The sequence below is a fragment of the Balaenoptera physalus genome (assembly GCF_965194825.1).
Source record: "Balaenoptera physalus genome assembly, chromosome: 7".
In the NCBI taxonomy this organism is placed as follows: domain Eukaryota; kingdom Metazoa; phylum Chordata; class Mammalia; order Artiodactyla; family Balaenopteridae; genus Balaenoptera; species Balaenoptera physalus.
The window spans coordinates 4,214,369-4,234,447 of record NC_138886.1 but is presented as its reverse complement, the minus strand read 5'-3'; the positions used below and the strand labels follow the sequence as shown (position 1 = coordinate 4,234,447).

Below are 20,079 nucleotides of genomic sequence, written 5' to 3'. Positions count from 1 at the left end.
TGAAGCTGGGAGAGAGGCATGGAACACATCCTCCCTGAGAGCCTCCAGAAGGAACCAACCCTGCTGATGTCTTGATTTTGGACTTCTGGCTTCCAGGACTGAGCAAAAGCAAACTTTTGCTGTTTTTAAGTCACCAAGTTTGTGGCTGTTTGTTGCAGCAGCCACAGGAAACTTGGCAACCACAAGGAGATACAGAGGAGATGTTCAGCTCAAGAGAGTGGACTTCCTCACCCGTCTGTGCTGTGACACTGACTTCCTCAGGCCTCGGGCAGCTGGAGCCATGAAGAGGCTCTTCCATTTACCTCGGTGCCTCCTATCAAGCTGATGATTTTCTCTGTGCTCTAGGATAGTAAGAAGGCTGTAGGAGATCATACAGGCACCAGCCAGGGGGGCCCAGAGTCAGGTACCCCTGGTCTCCCAGCCCTGCCTCTGGCAATTAGCTGGGTGACCCTGGACATGCAGGTAGCCTTGCTGAGCATTAATCTGTAAAACTGGGATAAGAGGAGCCCTGCTTCATAGGTTACAATGAGAATTCATTCATTCATTCACCATTCATTGAAGATTTATTGAATACCTACTATGTGCTAAGAATTATTCTAGGCACTGGAGACAGAGCAGTGAACAACAATAACAAAAAAATGATCCCTGCCCCACGAAGCTCACATGTTAGGGAGGAGAGAAAGATGATGATCAAAATTCATCAGATAAACACAGAGTTGGTGATAAGTGCTTTGGAGAAGCACAGAGCAAGCGAAGGGATGAGGAGAGGCTGGGTGCAGTTTAAATTAAAGGTCAGGTCAGGAAGAGTCAAGGGGTCAGCGGGTGTCAAACACCGAGCCCTGACTAAGGCAGCAGGCACATAGGAATTGCTCAACACATAGTAGCTGTTTGTACTTGTCCTATAAGCTCGGGCTGCTATAACAAATTGTCGCAGACTGGGAGGCTTAAACAACATTTATTTTTCGCAGTTCTGGGGCCCTGCAGGGTTGGGTTCTTGGTTTACAGACAGCCAACTCTCTGGCTTCTTCTTATAAGGGCACTAATACCATTCGTGAGGGCTCCACCCTCATGACCTCATCACCTTCCAAAGGCCCCACCTCCTAACACCATCACACTGGGGATTAGGTTTCAACTTAACGGATTTGTGGGAGAGAACATAAATATTCAGCCCATAATGATATTCAGGACCGGAAGGAGTTCCTGCTCCCCCTTTGTTATTTCTAGCTGCAGGATGCTCTGTGCATCCTTCTGCCCCTCAGTCAGTTCAGGACCCTCCTCCTGGCCCCCCCTCTTGAGCATTCTGAAGGCCAAGGCAGGCATGGGGTGGGGTGAGGAGAGGACGGCTGAACTCACCAGGCTGCATACTCAGATGGGCCGCCTGGGAGCGGGCACGCTGGGTCAGAGCCAGTGGGCGTAAAGGAGGGGTCGCTGTGATGGCTGAGCTGGGGGTGGGGGGGAGCTGCCGCAGCCACCTGCTCCCTCACGAATCCAGTTGTTCCCTCTGGGAATATGAAAAAGCCCCCAAATTTGCAATTTCTTTGAAAACAAAGAGAGCTAAGCCGGGAGGCTGTAGAGTTAGTGTGAGGAAAGGGGATTTGTTTTCTCCCTTCTCATCTACCCAACCTAACCAGTCTCACAGCTTTGCTGCTTCCACTGGGGCAGCTGGGAAGATGGGTATCAGCCAATGTACAGTAAAGGGTTAACTCAGCAGGTCTGGGTTGTCCACACGCTGCACATTCTGAGAAAGGACTGGTCTTGGCCTCTGGGAGGTAAACCTCTGACCTCTAAGCCTTGGGAATGTCCTGCCTGATTAGAGTGTCTAGTTTCCCTGGGGGTCTGGGCCATGCCAGTTGGTCCATACTAACAATGCGATTGATGGTGGGGGTGCGGGGGAGCAGGTGTGGGTTGGGCCACATAGTATCAGCTCAGCCTCTGGAGGGGCTGGAGACTAAGGTCAACCACATGAGGGATCGGCCACATCTATGCGACCAACTCCCAGTAAAACCAGGGACACCAGGCTCGGGTGAGTTTCCCTGGTTGGCAATATCCTGTGCATATTGTCACACGTCGCTGACATCAGAAGTAAACACTCTCCACTGGGAGAGGACAGCTGGTCTCTCCTGGACCCTGACTCGTACACTTCTTCCCTTTACTGATTTTAGTCTAGATCCTTCTGCTGTAATAAACTACAGTCATGAGTATAGTGGCTTTTCTGAGTTCTGTGGGTCCTTCTGGTGAATTGTTGAACCTGAAGATGACCTTGTGAACCCATGAGCGGCACCCAAGCATTTGGCCTCTGCTTATCCCTGAAGTCTCTGTATGAGACTGAGGGGCTTGTGCCAGCATCTCTGTGTGGGGCAAGATGTGTGTTGCAATCCTCTGTGGGCCAAAGAGAACCCACCCGGTCGGATGATTGAGCCTGTGATTGGCTGAAGAAATGGGCACTCCAGCCTCAAGCCTTCAAACAGACAGCAGCCAGGGAAACTCAGGCGGATATCTGGTCTACCTCACAGGTTGCGCTGCAGGGTCAGTTTTCCCCCAGTTGCTCTGTCAGTGCCAATGGCATTGGGTGTGTGTTCAACCCTCCAGACTTCAGAAGGTGCACGCTCAGAGAACAGCAGTGGATTCCTCTAATAAGGAAAACCCCATTGGCTTTTATTACTTTGGGCAAAATAAAACTTGCTCCTGAATAAGCAAGAGCTCCCTGACAGCTCTGTCGATGCGAGGTGTCCTATTTGAAAAGATATGAGAGGCAAGGGACAAGAAATGTGAGGCTCCTCCAAGGCAGGTGGGGCCTGGCACGGGCTCGAGGTGACAACGAGAGGACTAATAATCTAATGAAGAAGAGGGCTGGGCGTGAAGACGTTCATCTCAGCCTAGCCCTTTAAAACCAAAATGATGGAGTTCATTTGCATTTAGATCTCCTTGGCTCCCTCTTTCCATCTAAAGACAAATCCTCACAAAAGGCTGCTTAATTAGACCAAATTAGATTTCCGGTCAGCAGCTTGTCATTCATTACAAAATGCTGTTCTTTTTCCATTTTGGTAATTATGGGCTAGTCTATACCAGTTTGTAAGCATTCACTCCAGCCATTGAGTATGGCTAGCATTCCTGATTTTGTGCAGAGAAGAGGAAAATTATTCAGTTGCACCAAATCTGTCTATTTTATAAGTTGGATCAAGACCATCATCACTGGAGTCTTTTACAATAGTGGGTATTCTCACTCTTAATTCTTTAATGATTAATTGGAGGAGCAGCACAGAGCTTGTTAATTTCCAAGACTAAAAGCTAAGTACAAACAGACTTCACATGTAGCAATTACGCCATATATTTAAAATCTTTACCTAAGTTATGCAGCCCTATTCCATCTGAGAAGCCGCCCATTAAATCATTTATAGCACAGCCCCTCTCCTGAGCGGTTAATATTGCTCAGCTGTCTTTTGCACTGAACGTCTCTGGGGGAGCTCAGACCTTCTCTCCCATGGTTCGTTCCCCCCTGCCAACCACGGAGCCTTGGTATTTCCCGTTTTCAGTTGTATGTAGACAAGGGTGGGTGGGTGTACGGGAGGGCCTTGGAGGACAGGGCTTGGTTTGGCTGATCCAAGGTCTTCATCGTCCAATTCTCCAAATCCTTTCCATCTATTGTACATGGTGCAGCTCAGCATCTAGAGGATTTCCTACAAACCCGGGGAGGGGCCTCAAAGTGGCTGGTGGGTTGTGCCTGAGAAGCCATGGATGGAGTTCCATCCCAGGGCAGCACAGTTGGCTTTGCTTTGGTCATTCTGGTTGAGTGCAGGTGGGCGGGTCACCAGGCTCAGATGCTGCTGATGGAGGTGGCACAGGTAGCATCAACTCTCTCTAATAATAATTGCCACCCAATCCTACCACAGATATTTCGTGAGGCCTATTACACGTGGGACACTGAATGGTCTCTCCTCTCACCAGGCCTGTGAATTGGGTGGTGTTGACGGATGAGCTGACAAATGGGAGAGTTGACACTGACACCCAGACCAGGCCCACCATGACCCTAAAGCTTTCCCACTGTGCTGCTCTGCCTCCTTGAACCAAAGACTCGGATGACATGGATCCAACTGACGTGGATCCAGACATGCTCCGGAAAAAGAATGGCAGAGCCGGAGGGGCCCAGAGATCAACGAGCTCTGCTCCCTCATTTTACAGACGGGAACACCGAGGCCAGAGAAGGGGAGAGGGAGCCTCCTCCAGGCTGCCCTCCTGGATTGGTCCTCCCCTTTAGCCTCCCATCTCCCAACCCTCCTGGTTGCTGCCCACCTGTCATAGTCACAAAGCAGGAAACTGCCGGTTCTGCTGCTCCCACTGAATCCAGAAACTCCTACCTTCCTGTGGGCTCAGAGCAGACCAGGCTGGCCTTTTCCACTTTTTGCCCTCGTAGCTCAACTTCCCGGAGAGTTTAGCCCAAACAAGCAGATTTTTAGCCCATTTTGCATACCCCTTAATATTACACTGGCATCTGGCCATCGATAAGATACAGCCTCGTGGTCGTAAGACCCTCAGGCCACTGCTGACCTTTGCGATCTCAGACGCAGAGACTCTCTGGCTTGCTCTGGGCAACATCACCTGGACGCCTGAGCCCCTCTCTGGTCCCCCCCTCCCCCAGAGTTCCCCTGCCCTCCTCCCCTTCTGGATGGTGGCCCCCTCGCCCATAAGCCCCTGGACAGTCTCACAAGCCCTCTTCCCTCTTACACTCCGTCCAAGTGCCACCAACAAAGCTCGTGGTTAATGCCTCCCATGGTCGTGTCTTTTTCCTCCCTCCGCAGCTAGACTATCATCCATCTCTGAAAGCTCCAAGGTACCAATCACAGCGTACTATGCCCCGTACTTGGCTGCCGCCACCTCTGCCATATAAAAGAAGCATTGCTTAAGGCCCGGCCTCACTGTCCTATAAAACGGCAACCCAGAACCCACCAGGAGACAACCCCGAGGCTGCAGAGACAGGGGAGACGTAGGACCCTGCTCTCCAGCTGCCCAGCTTTGTGCTGGAATCCACAGCCGTCCTTATCAACCGGCTTCATTTTAGAGCCCCTTCCTCCCCTCCTGCGATCTGCTGTGCTAACAGGTCAGCTGCCACTTTGTGTTAAACTCCTTCTCACTTATTACAATACCAGTTTTTTATTGACATGGAAATAAAACTTACAATCAATGAGATATTATGAAATATACATCAAAACAAAAGTCACTAGAGCTGGCGTTTTCATCTGTTCTCGGGAAGGAACAAGGGTTTATCGGGGTGAAAAAACACTGAACATTTTTCTTCCCTATTACATGATGCGATTTTCAATGAATCTATAAAGAAAATGAAAACATAAATAGAGTAACCAAACAGAATGAACCCTGCAGCTGTCAAAACTTAAAACAGTTCCATTTTCCTTTGATTTCTGTTTTAAGTTTTGAAAAGTACATAGATCATTCCCTGATTTTTCTTTTTCTTTTTCTTTCTTTCTTTCTTTTTTTTTTTTTTTTCTTTTTGGTAGGGAGCCTCTTTCTTAAATCTGATTCCTATATGGCCCACTGGCTTTGAGCCTTGGCAGATGAACAGACCAAATGACCAAATGAATACGCCATTTATTTCTTATGCCGTCAGCCCTACCTCGGTAGAGGGGACCTCTTATTCTATTCCTTCTCCACGGTCTGGAAACGTACCCCTTCCCTTGTTGGTGCCACATCAAAGTGGACTTAGCGTTTCTTCCTTTACTAAACTACTGGCACACGGGAGAAGGAGGGCAAAGGAGGAGCCCTTCCCAGCTGGTGGGCACCTGCTGCGTGCCCGGCACCTCACGTTGGTCATCTCTTCTAAATCTTGTCATTACACCCTGGGGTGGGGGTGGTTATCCCCGATTCACGAATGATGAGGAACTGAGACTCAGAGAAGTGAGGAAGGATCAGAGCCTGGATTCCGTTCCCATCTGTCTACACCAGGTGGAAGCGGCGAGGACCTCTGAGATGGCCTACTTGAGTGATTTCATAGTTTTCTTAAAATCAAAGAACCCTTTCTTCCAAAGAAGTCTGACATGGAGACCCCCATAAATAAAGGGTGTCTCCCAGCGGCCGTCTGGCCGACTCAGGATGCGGGCTTTGTGTTCCGGGAGGCTCTCCTTTGCATCCACCTGAGGTTCTCTGAGCTCCACTCTGATCTCCTCCGTGGTCCCGGGGACGGGCAAGGCAGGGCCTCGGGGGGAGAGAAGGAGCCAGGCACAAGCTTCCAGGTCTCTGGACCCGCAGTCCAGAGCTCCTTCTCCCCCTTCCCCCAACAGCGGCCTTCCAGAAGCGAGGCCACGCCACACAGAGGAGGGACAGAATGTGAAACGGAGTCCATCCGGTTTCACTGGTCCTCGGGTTTCAAACAAATATTCATGAAGCTCTAAGACGCCTCTAAAAGACATGCCTGCACCAGCTTCTGCCATACGGACCATCAGAGCAACACGACTGGGGTGGGAAATGGTCCCCCAGCCCCCGAATCCACCTCCGCCAGTCTCACCTCCTTGAAGCTGAGCAATGTCTTCCAACCACGTTGTCCCACAGCGAGACAGCAGCCACTTCATTTGCATTTCTTTCCTCTCCCATCCCGAAGAGAGACAGAGAGGAGTTTCCTAAATTGCCCGGATGGGAGGCATGGCATACCTTTCCTGTGGACGTATTAATTTTTCTTTTTATTGAGGCAAAACTTACATAAAATTAACTATTAACCATTTTTTCAATGTATGATTCGGTAGCATTTAGCACCTTTACAATGCTGCACACTCACCCTCTCTATTTAATTCCAAGACGTGATCATCACCCCAAAAGGAAATCCCGCAGCCACTAAGCAGTCACTGCCATTCTCCCCTCCCCCCATTCCTTGGCAATCACTTATCTGCTTTCTGTCTCTGTGGATTTACCTATTCTGGACATTTCATGTAAATGGAATCACACATTATGTGGCCTCTGTCATCTGGCTTCTCTCCCTTAGCATATGTTTTCAAGGTTCATGCATGTGTGAGGACTTCATTCCTTTTTACGGCTGACTAATATTCTACTGTATATGGACAGACCACATTTTTTCCATTAACCAGTTGCTGGACATCTGGGTGCTTTCCATCTTTTGGCCCTTGTGAATAATGCTGCTGTAAACATGCATGTACACATGTTAGTTTGAACACCAGTTTTCAGTTCCTTTGGGTCTATAGCTAGGAGCAGAATTTCTGGGTCACACGGTAATTTGACGTTTAATTTTTTGAGGAGCCATCAGTTTTATAGCTAGTTCTCTGTTCACACAAATGGAGACAGAGTCGCTGATAATTCCACCCAGTGGACAGGCTAATGACATCCACCGGCTAGTATGACTGTTTCTTATTGAGAACTTTCCAGGCCCTCTGCTGAGAACTCCCCCTGCATCACGAAATGCTCCAACAACCCTCCGAGCTGGGTACCCCCATTATACCTATTTTATAGGTGAGGAAACTGGGGCTCAGAGGTTCAGCAACTTGTTCAAGGCCACACAGAGTTGAGAAGCCAGAATTCCAACCTGGGCATTTGGCCCCAAACTTGTGTTTTTACGCATCAAACTGTAAAGTCCCAGTAAGCTGCCAAATGATTTCTGTTTGGAGCTGGAATGGGATGGGCCGTAGGCAGGCAGCAGCCAATCTGCAACTAGCCAATAATGCTGCTAATTATGCCCGGCTCAGACTGTTAGGAAACTGAGTCTACCTTCTTTAAGCATGCCCCAGCTGTGCGTTCCCAGAGCTGGGGGCTGGGGGCTGGGATTAAACCCCACGCAGTGGATAACCCACAAAACAGGCGAGTGACACTTAGCAAAGCATTACCCCGGTGACTTCTCTCCATCAGGGCGTTTAGCTTTATCCCTTGTGTGTTCAGAAAATGGCCAGTCTTGCCCATATCAGCTCCATTTACTGGGCACCCTCTCCGCATCCACTGTGGTGCCGAGATCATCTTGTTTACTCCTCTCAGCCACAGACCTAAGGTGGCGTGCTGTTTCCCCCATTTTACAGATCGGGGACTTGGGGCGCAGATAGGTTGAGTGACTGTTTCAAGACCACGTAGGTGTAATTGACAGAGCCCATGTTGATCCTGACGTTCCAATTCGAGAGCCCTGCTTGTAAGAAGGAGTCCATCCTCACCACCTCCCAACCGTGGAGGTACCGTCTCTTTTAGGGGCTTCTGACGTTACCCAGGAGGAAGTTTCTGGGAGTTCATTTCCCAGGACAATGAGCTACCTCTTGAGAGTGGCTTGGGTCTGTTCGTAATCAGGTGATCCCTAGCCACTTTTCATTGCTTTAAAAAAAAAAAAAATCCAAATCATGGTGTTTGTTCCTTCCAACCTCTCATGTTTGCCTTTTTCGAAAGGCTGTGAGTTTCCCCTCATCCACCTAAACCTGCTGTTGAGTTACTGGCCCCCCGAGGCCGCAGGCTCAGAGCGAGGCATCCGTGCACTTTGCTGCTTGCTGCCTTCTCGGAGTGTAATCAAACATCAAGCTAAGTAGCAAATAAATCTCTCGATCTCATAAGCTGCACAGCGAGATCATGTAAATGCAAATGAAGGAGCTGGTTTCAAGCTGTCGAGGGGGAGGGGAGAGAACGCCGGGGCCCTGTCACCGTGACTGCCTCACGCGGCAAGGGCCATACATCAGCTGCAGTAACGGTTCTGGCAGCACCGAGGGAGCCAGGGCTGCCCCGGGGAGGATGGAAAAGCCAGGCAGGTGGCAAAACACAGGCAGCCCTGGGTCGTGGGAACCAGGCAGGGGCCGGCCGAGTGGGGTGGCCGGGCAGGCGCAGTGGGGCCTGGAGAGGTGTCCGCACTGCCTGGGGCTCCCCTTGTCCTGAGCTGGTGAACTGCTCTAGTAATAGCAACAATGACAGCAGTAACAGAGGCCACTGGATATTGGGCTCCAATCCTCGGCCTGGGGAGGTTTTACAGGTGAGGAAAGGGGACCAGACAATTCACGTGACTTGCCCAAGGTCACACAGGAAGTGGCAGAGCGAGGTCTCAGCTCTGTGACATTAACCTGCTGGTTTCCGGTATCCTCCTGCTGGACCTGCGGCTCTCCCCTCCCCTCCCTTTCCTTCCCGACCCAGCGGCGGCCAGCTCAGCCCCCATTATAAACTTGATGACATAGGAGAAGAACCTTAACTTTGACCCTTGGCAGGAGTATAGAAAATAGAAACTTTGGCTTTAACTCTGCCTTTTGACTTTTTAATTATAAAAGTAAAATCTCAGTACCCATCACCGCCCCCCCCCGCCCCCGCACCCTGCCCCTGCCCAAAGGCTGCACCTCTAAGGACATATCCTCATACAATCACTTACGTTGTTATGTTTCCTTCCAGTATTTTTTCAATGAATTTTTTCTACATGTTGTAACAATAGTGTATGTAAATTTTTGAATCCTGCTGATTTTTTTTCACTTAACGTTATTTTATATGCCTTTGATCATATATGGATGTGGTCTTCTGGTGTGTGGTTTTTCAGTATCATTATGCGATGTTCAACTGCCACTCACACAATGCACATCGTTCAAAGAATCCGGCTTCTAAGATGACGCCGGAGTCCTTTGATGCATAATGCACCTTATTTCACATGATTGTTTATCTGACGTTCTCATTATGGAAATAAATAAATATCCTCTATGCTAATCATGATCACAATTTGCATTTATATTGTGCTTTTCATTCGAGGATCTTAAGTTGTTTTATAATAATGAACTCCCCCTCCATGAGCGAGATGGGACATGTGTGCATGTGCGTGTGTGGGCAGAGCCGTATACAGATATTTATTTAATAACTACCAGGCAATAACTGTGGGATTTCATGGAACTACGCTTTAATAGGATGTGGGAAAGTGAGTGGAGACTTCTCAACTGTCGAGCAAACATACATTTAGTTCAGACTCTGGACGAGAGTGTTAATGAGCTACACTGTTCTGTGGCTGCCGGGAGGTGGGAGTGGTGCCTTTAGGGGGCTTAGTCCTCATACATGAACACCTAAGATTGGTCTAGAACCCAGGCATCAAGCTCCCAGACAGATCTAAAACCCATCTTGGAAATGACCACCAGCTCGTTTGTCCAGAGTGAGGTCCAGTTCAGACCGTCCAAGAAACGAAGCCAGTTAATTTCACCCATTTTCACCTCTTTGGTTAAGACTCAAAGTTAAGACTTTTTAAAAGTATATGAGGTGGGAAATCATTAGACTGGAGTTGCAAGTTTGGGTCACTTGTTTCGAAGTTGTCCCACGAAAATGGGCTCTGGCACCGCTCTGGGGATAGGGGTCCTCCTTCCTGGGTCTCAGGTGACTTTAGTAGCCTGTGGGAAACGCCACTGGTACCTGCCTCTGGAAAGCCCCAGCGGTCCTGATGCTGGTGACGGGCTGCTCCAAGAGGACTTCCGGGCCAGGGGCTGCCTGCCCGGCCCAGTTCCCATTGCAGGTTTCCAAGGCTTGGTCCTCGATGTCGGGGAGCGGAGGGAGCTGCCGTGCAGAAGGAGCCCAGAGAATCCCAGGACCCCCTGGGACAGGGAGCGAGATGGTTTTAATTAGAGCTGAGAGATGGGAAATAAGGCAGCGAGGGATGACATCTTAATGAGGTTTAATGAAGCTGTCTGCTGATGGGGACAGCTGTCACCCAGAGCTGTATTCTAGCCAAGCCACTTTGTGACAGAGGAAACTCAGAAAAAGGCACAGTCTGAAAGCAGCTGAGAAGGGCGGGGTGGCCAGACTCAGAGCTGGGGTTTTTCTCCTGCATTGGCCTCTTGATTCTAACACCTCAACAACAAGGGATTCCAGCTAGTAGGCCAGATTTGAATAGCTTCCAATATTACACAATTCCCCTTTGTGCAAAGCTAAGGTATGCCTCTGAAAAGACCTTGAGGATCGTGCACGAGATGTCTTAGAATTCAGCCATAAGAAACGAGAAATACAGGGAGGGCTTGCATTTGGGGGCTGAAAAGGATCCACCATCCCATCCCTTTCTGAGACTCAATTTCCCCATCTGTCTCGTGGTGACCACGTGGCCTCTGTTATAGAGATGTTGTGAGGGGCCACTGTAGGTGAGCACAGAGTTATGATGTCAGAGGGCTGGGTTTAACGCCAGCTCTTCCATTTACTACCTGGGTGCCTTTGGGCAAGTGTGAACCTCTTTAAGTTTCAGTTTTCCCAACCGTCAAATGGGAAAACAACCTCCCAGTGAGGTTGGCAGAGTTCAGGGTGAAGCACGAAAAGCTCTCAGGACACAGTAAGTGCTCAATAAAAGTGTTTGCTAAATGAGGTCACGGGGCATAACATGAGCCTTGCACGTAGGAGGTGCCCAATCAATGTTCACTGTCTTCCTCATTTCTTTCTTTACTTCTGTAGTAAAGAGAACAAGGTGGTTCCCAGGGATCCCTGGGCAGGGAGGTTGCTCTCAGCCTTCACATGGCCCCGCAACTGTGCCATCTGCCCCAGGACCTTTGGACATTCCAGCTGAGAGCCATCTCTCATCCTATTCTGGGCTGGAGGGGCAGGATGCCTGGGGGACTCGGGTGGCCAATCAAAGCTGAGATTTGTGGTCACATCTCATCAGTTTCACGACCAGTTTGCCTGCATCTAGAAGTTCAGGGTCAGGAGCTCCTCTGAGCACCTGTTTATCAGTCCTTAGCTGGTCCCCTGAGGTGCCCAGAGACCTGTAGTTTCCTCTGTCAGGCAGCTATTCTCTGTAGGCTTCTAGAAAGCCCCTCTGGACAAGTTGGGGAGGGAAGCCCAGGGTCGGTGCCGGGCCCGCTCACCTCTGGCTGGGTCCTCTTTGCTGCTTCCAGGGAGCCCCTCGGAGAACCCTCGGCACTCCTGTTCTCACTGGCTGTCCCACTGGAATCTTCTTCAGGTTGGCTCTCTCCCCAAAATGCCAATCCAAGATCTGGATCTTCTCTCCTTTCCAGCCCTGGCCCAGGCATGACTCAGCTGTCCCGTGTCCAGGTCACTGAAATGACGGCTCTTCCCATAACGCACAGTCTATACATCAAACGGCAGCCTGTAGCTGGGGCCCTCCTGGACAGAAGGCTACTTATGTCCTCTGTGTGTATGGAGGGCGCCGTGCAAACAAGTCAGATGCACCTGTTCTGCGTGAGCAAAATCCAGTCTGCAGAGCTAAGGTCCGTGCACAGGACAAAACAATGGAGAGTCCCGGGCAGTTGCTGCTAAGTGCCAAGAGGCGGCAAAAATTGCATGGAGTCAGATGTGGGTTCAAATCCACCCTTGGCCACTCATTAGCTGGGAGGCTTTGGGCAAACAAGCCCCTACAGCTGTCTGGACCTCCCTTTCCCCCCCGAAAACCCGTGTAGTTTCCAGGGCTGCTTTACGCGTTAGTGGTACCCTGGTGGGCAGTGAAGCGCCCCCGTGGAGCCTGGCCCACGGTCGCCATGATTACGGTGTTACCGTGGTCGGTGGTGGTGGCACCAGGGCGGGGCCAGTCGGCGCATCTCGTTGGGCAGCTGAGCTGGTGATGGGTGAATACACTGCTCCTCCAGGGCGTTCACATGTTAACGCAGGGACTCTGAGACACACGGCCCGAACCTAAAGGATCAAACTGCCAAGGGTGGAATTTCAAGCATGACGGTAATATCAGGACCCCACCGCTCTTGCGACATGTGGCCGCCTTGCAGACGGATGCGCTCTGAGGCAGGGCGGGGGGGTCAGGACCGCGGGGTGTGAGGGGCACCCACATCAGGTCGGGAAACAGGACCAGTGCCCCCGAAGACTCCTTGTGCTGCTTGCAGCCACCATCCCCACCCCCATGGCACCCACCCTCCCGACTTCTGAAACCAGACATTAGTCATGCTGTGTTTGAACTTCATTTGCATGGAGCAGTGCCTGCCTCGTGTGTCCAGCTCCTTCTGTCCCACATTTGTGTGAGACCCGCCCAGGTGGTTGTGTAGCGCTGTTCTCTCGTTCCCGGTGCCATCGAGCAGTTCCTAACCTATTGGCATTTGGGGCCAGATGACTCTTTGTTGTTGGCAGGGGGGCCTGTCTTGCGCATTGTGGGATGTTTCGCAGCATCCCTGGCCCCTACCCACTGGAGGGAGGGTAGTACTGCCTCCTAGCTGTGACAACCAAAAACGTCTCCAGACGCGGGCAAATGTCCTTGGGGGCTGGGGGCACAATTGCCCCCAGTTGAGAACCACTGCTATAGAGTGTTCTATTGAATGAATATGTCACCATTTTTTTTTATCCACCTGGGGTGGCCATTTGGGTAGTTTCCAGTGCTTGGCTATCACAAACTGAGCTGCTATGAGCATTCTCAGACATCTCTTTGGGTGGACTTGGGCACTCATTTCTGTTGGGTGTCCAGGAGGGAATTGTCCAGGGTGGACTTGGGCACTCATTTCTGTTGGGTGTCCAGGAGGGAATTGTTGGGTTATCAGTAGGCATATGTTTAGCTTTCATAGATACTGCCAAACAGTTTTCCGCAGTGGTTGTACCAATTTACATTCCCACCAAGAGCATGAGTGTTCCAGTTCATGTCTTTACCAATATCATCGACTTTTTTATTTTGTACTTCTCAGACGTTGAGCACCTTGACATATGGGTCCTGGCCACTGGGACATCCCCTTAATAAAGTGCCTATTCAAGTCTTTTGCTCATCTTTCTATAGGATTGTCTGCCTTTTTCTTATTGATTTGTAGCAGCTCTTTATATATGATGAATAACAGCCCTTTGTCAGAAATATGTATTGCAAATACCTTCTCTCACTCTATAGACTCACACATTTTTAGAGCTAGAGGCAGTCTGTGCTCCCCTATCAAACCCTCTGGTGGCCTTGGTTGTCATTACTTGTTCAGTTTGTCCTTTTAGCAAGATAAGGAATTTCATAAGGGCAGGGGGCAGTATGTGTCTGCTTTGTTCACCTTAGAACTCCTGACACAGAGCTCGGTGCAGAGGAGATACAAAATAAATATTTGTGCAGAGAACGAATGAGCGACTTTCCCACTGGGATGACCTTTGCAGCCCAAGGCTTCAGTATTTCTGGCCGTCGTTGATTCCTAGGCAACCCTCACTAAGAAGCGTGGAGATTGAGGCACCCGCCTGCTTCCGTGCCTCCTTCACCGCCAGGCCCCGCCCAGTGTCAGCCTCTGAGTCTGTCTGTCGTTCCTCTGCCAGCTGGACTTCTGCCCACCTGCACCTGCCAGAGGGAGGCGGGGCCTCTCCCGGAGAAGTCACATTTTAATTAACTTCCCTTGCCGTCACCTCACCGGAGAGGCCAGATCATTTTCATAAACAAATGAGGAGCCAGGGCTTTGTCTGCAGCTCAGAGTGAATCAGACGGAAGGAAATCCAAACAAACCACCCAGCCAGGGCCCCCACCTGAAACTCAGAACTCTCAGCTCTCGAGGGAGGTAAAGGCCTGGGATTTGAGATGAGAAGGAAGAGGGAGAAAAAGGATGAGGCAGTGTGTAGGAAAGAACTGCCAGAGTCTCCAAGGAGGCAGTTCACTCATTCATTCACTCACTCGGCCCCTCTTTACTAGCATCTGTTCTCTGCTGATCTCTTTGAAAAAGAGGGGTGAGAATAAAAACTACGTGGCATGTGGGGAATCTCTGTACTTTCTGCTCAATTTTGCAGTGAACTTTACATTGCTCTAAAAATAAAGTCTATTTTAAAAATAATTAACCTTAAAAGGAAGGAAGGAAGCAAGGAAGGGAAAAAGGAAGGAAGGGAGAAAGAAAGAAGAGAGGAAGGAAAGGAAGGAAGGGAAAAAGGAAGGAAGGAAGAAGAAGAAAGGAAGGAAGAAATGCAGAAGGAAAGAAAGACTTAGCAGACAGTCTACCGAGGGAGACAGACATTAAACTGATCATCACACAATTAATGACTTAATTACACTACTTTGTAATCTTTAATGGCTTTACTGAGATATAACTCACATACTATACAATTCACCCATTTAAAGTATATGATCCAATGGCTTTCAGCATATACACAGGATTGTGCAACCAGCACCACAATCAATTTTAGAACATTTTCATTATCCCCCAAAGAAGCCTTATACCCCTTAACCATCACCCCTCAATCATTCCGCTCCCCTCTCCATCTCAGCCATGGGCAACCACTAATCCACTTTCTGTTTCTATGGATTTGCCTGTTCGGGACATTTCTTGTAAATGAAATCATACAACATGTGGTCCTTTGTGACTGGCTTCTTCACTGAGCACCATTTTGTAATGGCCAGTCCATGCTGAAGCAGGTTCTACTGCGTAATTTTGAAGTGCCCTAAAGGTGGAGCTCAGGGCCCTATGGTGCCATAGACAAGGAAGTTTGTCTGCACGGAGGGCAACCCCGGAGGCCTTCCCAAAGGAAGTGGTTTTTAATCTCAGGCATTTAGAGAACACCTGTTATGTGCCACCAGGAAAAAGAAGTCAATAGAAGCCAATAGAAGGCTGTGTAGGATATTATATTCCAGGCAGGCTGGCCCGGCATGTGCATTCCTGGAAACTGAGAAGGTCATTTCAGTTCTAAGCCCCAAATGAATAGAATGGATAGTAAGTGTTACCAGACCCAGATGAGGGAGAGGCCACAGTGAGCCCGAGGGGTCCAGAGAGCTTGAAGAATAAGAACCAGAAAGGGGAGGGCAGGCCAGGAGCAAAAGAGGCTGGGACTCTGAGAGACCCTTCAGGGGTGGGGAGTGGTCTATTGTGCCTAAATCTCAGGACCACGCGGAGTATCCAGGAAGGCCAAGCTGCAGAGGCGGATGGGGTTGGAGGGTGCAGGGCCCAGACTGCCAGCCCAAGGGAGGGGTTTCTTCCGAGCCAGTGATGAGCCGTTATGGGCGGTCCCACATCATCCACCTCCATGCGCCCAGGTCTCCGGGAGCCAGAGACAAGGGGAGAGAGACTGATGGGCAAAGGAGGAAGGGTGAGCCCGGAGCCACCAGACTCTCTGGACGGGCTTTGGTGAGGCCAGAGCCAGGGATGTCCTGGGAGGTGTAACACCCTGCAACTGGGAGCCCACTGCCCGGGGCCCGTGGGGGTGGGAGGAGCAGCTGCACCCACCCAGCTCAGTAAGGTCCATGGTCCCCGGGGCCTGATGGCACCGGGAGCGTCACACACCTGGTTGGTATCTCTTTAGCAGGTGGATTTGAATGTGGGCTGGAGACACAGCCTGGGTTCAAATCTCAGCTCTGCCACTTCTTCCCGTGTGGCCTCGTGCAACCTGTCTTGGCCTCTCTGTGCCTCAGCTTCCCCATCTGAGACATGGGGACAGTGGTGGGCTGCCTCACAGGGCAGCTGTGAGGACTAAGTAAGAGAGGCGTGTGAAGAACCCAGTGCTGTGTCTGGAACACAGACCTCTGCAGGTGTCCGTTGATGGAGAGCAACGATCTAAGCACCGTACAGGACAGGACCTCTGAGCTCAGGGAGCTGCTAGTCTAAAGAGAGGCAGTGCAGCATCATGCCTAAGCGCTTCACCCCGAAGCCAAACACAGGTGCATCTGACATCCAGCCCCGTCCCCTTCGGGAGCCGTGGATCGTGACCCCACCACTCTGGGTCTCAGCTTCCCCACCTGTGCAATGGGGGAAATGATGCGGTTGATAACAGAGCAATTTCATCCCTACAAACCCCTTCTGGGGGGTTAAGGAGTTGACCAGAGACCCAAAGAGTGAGAATGGCGGTCCAGCCGCCAGGAGGGTGACAGTGGGCCTTGTCACCGTATCCCCACCCTCAGGTGACATCCAAGGAGGCAGCTCCAGTGACGATGATTTGAGCCGTCCCCAGTAGGCATGAAGGGTTAGGGAGGAAAGATGCCCCCTCCCTCAAGCGTGGCCCCAGGTGAGTCTCCATGAACCGGGTTTTTCCGTCCATCTGCCAGATACATTATTCCGTCCATCATTTCCTGCTCTAGGTTGCCAGATCTGGGCTGGACCCCAAATACGGCTGCTCAGTGCGGGGACTGTGCCGCCCCTCTCTCCCGCCGCACAAATGCACGTCCTCCCTCAACACCTCGGTCCTGACCTCCCCCACCCCCCGCCCCAACGCGAGGGTCCTCCTGACTCTGCTCTCCTCACACGCCCCTGAGCAGGAGTACAGCGGGCAGGCTTCCCCGAGGTGTGTCTCAACGCCCAACAGCAGTCAGCGCTTATCTCAGGGAGGGCTTGTGTTCCACAGCCTAGTAGCCCTGAGGTCGCCCGCAGGGCCTGGGGTAAAGCAAGCACCCGATGCCTCCCTGCCACTGAATTTAGTATAATACCGTTGGTCTGAGGTTCCACTCCTCACCTTTGCTCTCTGTCCTTCCCCCAACAGGCTGAACTTGGGAAGCCCCGGGAAAGAAGCTGCAGTCTGCCTGGAATTAATTTTAATTATGGACTCTACATCCGGGGGCAGGATGGAGGGGTCCCTGAAGGTGAGCAAGCTTCCTTTGGAGCCCAAAGGGACTTGAACTCTCTACCTAGGCTACTTCCTCCAGGAGAAGAGTCAAGGGGCCTGCCCTGCAGCGCGATTCTGGCGGAAACCACAGTTTGGGCTTAGCCAAGAAGGACAGGACCACGAAGGGTCCAGGTCTAAGGTGTCAGGGAAATAACAAGGGCCCCAGACAGTGTGGGGCAAGACTGTCCCCAGGCAAGACTGTCTGTGCTCTGCACCTTTTGAGCTGCAAGCATAGACAGGCTCGTGACCAACCCTCTGATCTCCCAAACGAGGTCAAGGCCAGGCCAACCCAGCTCCATGAAGGATGCTCAGGCACACTCTAGAATCTCTGGGAATCCTGACCCCACCCTTTCAGGGGGCCAAGCAGGGCTGTCACCCAACGGGCTGCAGGTTAATGAGAAGGTATTCGTGCCCCAATTTCTTCTCCGTCAGATACCACGGATTGCTTTACTTCTCAGACTGATCTCCATGCCATGGCTCTGTCTCTCCCTGCCCTCAGCCATTGGACACTGGAATGTATTTAAACAGCAGCCTACCTGCCCCCATGAGCTGAGCCGGGATTACATCGCCATGAACCGTGGGGCAGTAAAAGCTGGCCTGGTAACTGCCCGGGAGAATTTCCATTACCGTCAGCTCAACGACATCCGCATCAGTGACCAGGATGACCGGCGCCTCAAGAAGGAACCTCCCTCTCTCCCTCCAAATATGACGTTCGGGATCCGGGCACGGTAAGATGGCTGGCACCCAAGGCTGGCACCCGTGATGGTGAGGGGGCTGCTCAGTGGCGACTGAATCAGGGAACAGTGTGGGAGGAGCATGACTTTGGACTCCAGGGAGGGGCGAGTGATCCAGGCCTGGCCAATCAGCATATCTCACAAACCACGGCCAAAGTGATTGGTTCAGAGGCAGACATGTGACCCATGTCCCAACTCTGGAATGCATGACATTCTATAAAAGTAGAATGTGGTTGCATGTAATCAAGTCTCAACTCAAACGACTTTGATTGTTTTTAAGGGGAATTTATTGGCTCACATGATTGAAAAGGTAGAGCTTCAGGCATAGCTGGATCTAGGCAATCAGGCAATGTCACCAGCATTGGGTATGTCTCTCCATGACTTGGCTATGCTTCCCAGTTTTGGCTCCATTCTCCGACAGGCTTCTTCCTCATGTGGCAAAATGGCCAGAATCAGTTCCATTCTTACGTCCTATTCTTTTTTTTTTTTTCTTTCTAAAAATTATTTATTTATTTATTTATGGCTGTGTTGGGTCTTCGTTTCTGTGTGAGGGCTTTCTCTAGTTGCGGCAAGTGGGGGCCACTCTTCATCGCGGTGCGCAGGCCTCTCACTATCGTGGCCTCTCCCGTTGCGGAGCACAGGCTCCAGACGCGCAAGCTCAGCAATTGTGGCTCACGGGCTTAGTCGCTCCGCGGCATGTGGGATCTTCCCAGACCAGGACTCGAACCCGTGTCCCCTGCATTGGCAGGCAGACTCTCAACCACTGTGCCACCAGGGAAGCCCCGTCCTATTCTTTTAGTGACCCCAGTGGGAGTGGTGTAGGAACTACAAAAGCCTTGAGATTAAGATTCTTTGGTCCAACTTCAGTATCATGCTTATCCCTGAACCAACCACAGGAGTGAGGAGAAATTGTGACATACACTGACTGGCCAGGCCTGGGTCACACTTTTGCCTCTGCACCAGTTACTGAGGCTGGGGGATTCTGGTGCTCTGATTGGCCAGGCCTGATCCCTTGCCCCTCCTTGGAGGGGGCGTGGTTGGAATCAGTCCCCACGATCTACAGGGGCTGATGGTGGAAAAGATGCAGAAATAGGGGCTCTGATCCAGAAGGAGAAGAACAGAACACAATAGCAGGCAAAAACAGCAAATGTCCAGTACAACAGGGCTTCCCAACCCATATTACGTCACAACACAAGCATTACAAAAATCACTGATATTTGTACATTGCATTGTACAAACAATAGCGGTGCTCTCAGCCAGCAGTGAATGGCCTGGGGCCTCCAGTTGCCCCAAGTCCCATCTGTGACACCTGAGACTAAGCCGGTATCTTGGTCTATCTATGTGGCACTGCCCTGCTCTGCCCACGTGCAAGACCATTGACAGTCTATCTCCAGTCCTTTCCCACCACAACCCACTGTTCCAGGACGGGTGCCTTCCTTTGGCTGTGCTACTCAACTTTTTTGGGGGAAGGTGGGGCTTCCTTTATTTCTTATTTTATTTTTTCTAATCACTTTTTACTGTGCTTAAATATACACAAGATTTACCATTTTTAGGTGTACAGTTCAAGGGCATTAAGTACATTCAGATTGTTGTACAACCATCACCACCATCCATCGCTAGAACTTTTTCTTCATCCTAAACTGAAACCGTGTACCCATTAAACAGTAACCCTCTATTTCGCGCCCCCTCAGCTCTCGGTAACCACCCTCTACTTTCTTTCTGTATTAATTCGACTACTCTAGGGACCTCATATAAGTGGAATTATACAGTATTTGTCCTTTTATATCTGGCTTATTTCACTTAGCATAATGTACTCAAGATACATCCATGTCGTACTGATAGTATGCATCAGAATTCCCTTCCTTTTTAAGGCTGAATAATAGTCCATGGTGTGTATATATCACATTTTGTTTATCCATTCATCCCTTGATGGACACTT

At 50.7% G+C, this 20,079-nt stretch overlaps 1 protein-coding gene across 1 annotated transcript in view; it reads left to right on the top strand.

Moving 5' to 3' along the window:
• Window positions 1–20,079, top strand: part of CFAP77 (cilia and flagella associated protein 77) — a 136,855-nt gene that overhangs the window by 61,890 nt on the left and 54,886 nt on the right. The window contains exons 3-4 of the mRNA XM_082468237.1: window positions 17,284–17,383; window positions 17,906–18,134. Of these exons, the coding sequence (XP_082324363.1) occupies window positions 17,284–17,383; window positions 17,906–18,134 (329 nt within the window). The remainder of the gene's footprint in view (window positions 1–17,283; window positions 17,384–17,905; window positions 18,135–20,079) is intronic.